The sequence below is a fragment of the Cyprinodon variegatus genome, unplaced genomic scaffold (genome assembly GCF_000732505.1).
Source record: "Cyprinodon variegatus isolate N-32 unplaced genomic scaffold, C_variegatus-1.0 Scaffold282, whole genome shotgun sequence".
Classification (NCBI taxonomy): Eukaryota; Metazoa; Chordata; class Actinopteri; order Cyprinodontiformes; family Cyprinodontidae; genus Cyprinodon; species Cyprinodon variegatus.
Genome location: NW_015150735.1, coordinates 764,328 through 768,367, shown reverse-complemented (window position 1 = coordinate 768,367; position 4,040 = coordinate 764,328). Strand labels below are relative to the sequence as shown.

The window sequence follows — 4,040 nt, the reverse complement described above, 5'->3', positions numbered from 1 at the left end:
ATAGATAGATAGATAGATAGATAGATATAGATGATAGATAGATAGATGATAGATAGATAGACAGATAGATAGACCGCGTCATCTCCTATTTACAGTCAGCTGACTCATTTTGCGGGTTTTCCGGTGTGTCCGGGTTTGCGATTCACAGATGTCTTCACAACAGGAACTTTTCCTCGGCCTATTAACAATGAACGGCATTAAAAGAGTGTGGTGTTACCTGAGATGATGCAGAGACCGAGGCTCTCATTGAAAATTAGGCAGAGGATGCTATCTCACCACATAAGTTCCTGAATGTTATGCGTGCTGACATTTTTGCTGCCTTAAGAGCTATAGTATCGTGGACCGCCGATGGGGGTAGAGGAACCAGGCAAGAATGATTTGTAAATGGTTGTAAGAACCAAGCTCGGCAAGGTTTACTGATCCAAGCTTGGTCCGAACTCACCACGGGTAGGTTTCAGAGGGACAGTGTAAATGGGGTCTGACCTAGAACTTCATCCCAGAGGGGCAAAAACCCCAGAGGGGCCCAGTCCCTGAGGGTCCCAACCCTATAAGCCAGGCATACCCAAAGTCGGTCCTCGAGGGCCGCTGTCCTGCAGGTTTTAGAGGTTTCCCTGTTTTAGCACAGCTGATTATGATGACTGAAGTCGAGCAACAGCCTGTTAATCAGCTTTCAATTTGAATCAGCTGTGCTGGATGCCTGCTATAAGCCATAGTGCCGGGGTCCTATGGAGGTGGGACTTTTTCTAAGGGGGAATGAAGCAGTTTTTTAGTTCTTACTTGGACATGGTCTTCTGAATGCTGTGGCGCTGTTGGCTCCCGGGCGGTTTGTCAGCTTTGGGAGCTGCTGTTGCTCCTGTAGCTTTTCCAGCTCCTTTAGATGCTGCTTTGGTAGCTCCTTTCAAAGTTAGGGATGGAGCAACCTCTTCAGGTGCCATTGACGGGCCTGGCCCTCCAGCCACAGAGAGCCCTTGTCCAACAGCAGCCATGGAGATTATTCTGTCTCTGGGCAGAGTGTTAGTAGAGCCGATGGAGTAGATAGGCAGACTGGAATATGGTTTGGATGGAAGCCGCATCTGATTGAAATCGAAGGCAGAAGAGTTATCATATGGACTGAGACCAACTTTTCTGACAGTAAAACAGATTCATTCTGTTTGACATACCTTTTTGCAGCACTGTGAGCACACAGGCCTAAAAACACATAATAGAGCAAAATAGTTATTTAAAAAAAACAAACATAAGGATAACTTATATATAAAAAATAAAAATAAAAATTACTTTTTGCAGAACTGGCAGGTATAGGACCAGGTGAACAAGGAAAACCTTTTGGTTCGACAGCAGAAGCAAAGCTGCAATGAGAGACAGATTTAGGCCACAAAGATTAGTGAAAACCGATTGCACCCAGAATAACAAACATATTTCTGATGTGAAAAAACACACACTCATTCTAAATAATGGGCATTGGGGTAGAAATACATTGGAAAATATATACAGACTCATATGGAGTAAGATGCTACCTCTCATTCCTACCATATAACACTTTTTAAGAGTCTTCCATGAGAATTACTTCCTTCAAGACAATTCAATTTAATTTATTAAAGTAGCAGTAGTAGTAGAAGTAACACATGCAGTTTAAAGGGACTTAATGCATTTCATTTGGTTAAGTCGGTCCAATCTAAGGAAACCCAGCTGATTTTGAATAAATTTCTTAGCAGACTGCAAAACTCCTTTGTAGGGTTGATGATTTGGATTTTTTTTCAGCCACAGCTTACAGTTTATGGGTAAGCTGCCAACCAATGGGCAGAAGTTGACCCTCTAAGCCACAGCCGTTCCTCATTTGCATCATGAGGCAGAAATGCATACAGAAATGTAAAAACGACAGGCAGAAATAAATACCATAGAAGGAATAAATTGGGTAAAAAATAATACAAAGGAAGAATAAAACAGACAAAAATATTATAACAAGCACGTAAATAAATACTTAAAAAAAAGTAATTAATAAATAAAGTTGAAGATTATAACGGACAATAAATAAATAAGGTAATTATTACAAAGGCACATAAATAAAGAAGCTAATTAAAAGCGATATATACATTTATGTCTCACTGTATAATTTAACGGACGCTTCACAGAAGAAACCGCACCAATCCGCCTATCGATCTCCTGCTCCATCTTCCCCTCGATCGTGAACAAGACCCCAAGATACTTAAACTCCACTAGGGGCAGTACATCCTTCCCAACCTGGAGAAGGTACCCTCTACCCTTTTCCGGCTTTTCCGGATTTAGAGGCACTGATCCTTATCCGGGCCGCTTCACACTTGGCTGCAATCGCTCCAGTGAGAGCTGTAGATAACACCCTGATAAAGCCAATAGAACCACATCATCTGAGAATAACAGAAACGAGATCCTAAGGCCACCAAAACGGATCCCCTCAACACCTTGGCTCCGCCTAGAAATTCTGTCCATAAAAGTTATGAACAGAATCGGTGACAAAGGGCAACCTTGGCGGAATCCAACCCTCACAGGAAACGAGTCCGACTTACTGCCGGCAATGCGGACCAGGCTCTGACACCGGTCATACAGAGACCTAACAGCCCTTATTAAATGGCCCGTTACTCCATACTCCCGGAGTACCCCCCACAGGACTACTCGAGGAACACGGTCGAATGCATTCTCCAGATCAACAAAACACATGTAGACTGTTTGGGCAAGCTCCCATGCACCCTCCAGAATCCTGCTGAGGGTATAGAGCTGATCCAGTGTTCCACGGCCAGGACGCATCCGATTACTGGTCGATCTACGTTCCTACCCTCATCTATGGTCATGAGCTTTGGGTCATGACCGAAAGGCCGAGATCCCAGATACAAGCGGCTGAAATGAGTTTTCTCCGTAATGTGTCTGGGCTCTCCCTTAGAGATAGGGTGAGGAGCTCAGTCATCCGGGCAGGACTTAGAGTAGAGCCGCTGCCCCTCCACATGGAGAGGAGCCAGTTGAGGTGACTCGGGCATCTGATTAGGATGCCTCCTTGACGTCTCCCTGGTGAGGTGTTCCAGGCACGTCCCAATGGGAGGAGGCCCAGGGGGAGACCCAGGACACGCTGGAGGGACTATGTTTCTTCGCTGGCCTGGGAGTGCCTTGGGATTCCCCTGGAGTTGCTGGCCCAAGTGGCTGGGGAGAGGGACGTCTGGCCCTCCCTACTGACGCTGCTACCCCCCGCGACCCGATCTCGGATAAGCGGAAGAAGATGGATGGATGGATATATAATTTAATTTCTACCCACATTTATTTGTTTATTTTATGTTTGAGGGCAATTAATTTTATGCTTATTTATTTACTGAGCATGTATTTATCTCTGTATTCATTTTTAAATACGGTAGAGCTTTCCTCCATAACAGTTTTAGAAAAACAAACAAAGATAAGACAAGATCTTCTCAGAGAGATGGAAACACAACAAATCAATGGTGCTGCAATACCTGAACCTAAAACAAACTTGTCTGGAGTTCTTGAAATCCCAGAATCAGAGAATGTTCTTTTTTATTATTATTAATATTTTAATAGAGGAGAATAAGAATAATCCTAGATATCTTTTTAATACAGTTGCCAAACTCACCCAGAGCCATAGCTCTGTTGAACCATCCATTCCACCTGCATTTAGCAATAATGATTTTATGGGATTCTTTATAAATAAGATTGATCTCATTAAAAATAAGATAAGCACTCCTCTAACTATGATTGGTTTATCTCTGAAAGGTGAGGCAGCATCTGAGGTAGCCATAGAATCTGAACCGGGTTTAGACTGCTTTAAACCAGCTGAACTTTCAGAGTTTGCAAAACTATTGTCTTCATCTAAGCCTTCAACTTGTATGTTAGATCCAGTTCCAACCAGGTTATTTAAGGAGGTATTCCCTTTGATCTCCTCCTCCATTTTAGATGTGATTAATCTATCCCTGTTACAGGGATATGTACCAAAGCCTTTTAAGGTTGCTGTAATTAAACCTTTACTTAAAAAACTGTCTGTTGACCCAGATGACTTGGTCAATTAT

At 43.1% G+C, this 4,040-nt stretch overlaps 1 protein-coding gene across 3 annotated transcripts in view; it reads right to left on the bottom strand.

The window, feature by feature from the left end:
- Nucleotides 1–4,040, bottom strand: part of spire1 (spire-type actin nucleation factor 1) — a 71,314-nt gene that overhangs the window by 1,828 nt on the left and 65,446 nt on the right. For all 3 annotated transcript variants that reach the window (XM_015383357.1, XM_015383356.1, XM_015383358.1), the window contains 3 exons: nt 1,276–1,346; nt 1,161–1,188; nt 778–1,073 (listed from right to left, as the gene is read on the bottom strand). In XM_015383357.1, coding sequence (XP_015238843.1) covers nt 778–1,073; nt 1,161–1,188; nt 1,276–1,346 — 395 coding nt within the window. The remainder of the gene's footprint in view (nt 1–777; nt 1,074–1,160; nt 1,189–1,275; nt 1,347–4,040) is intronic.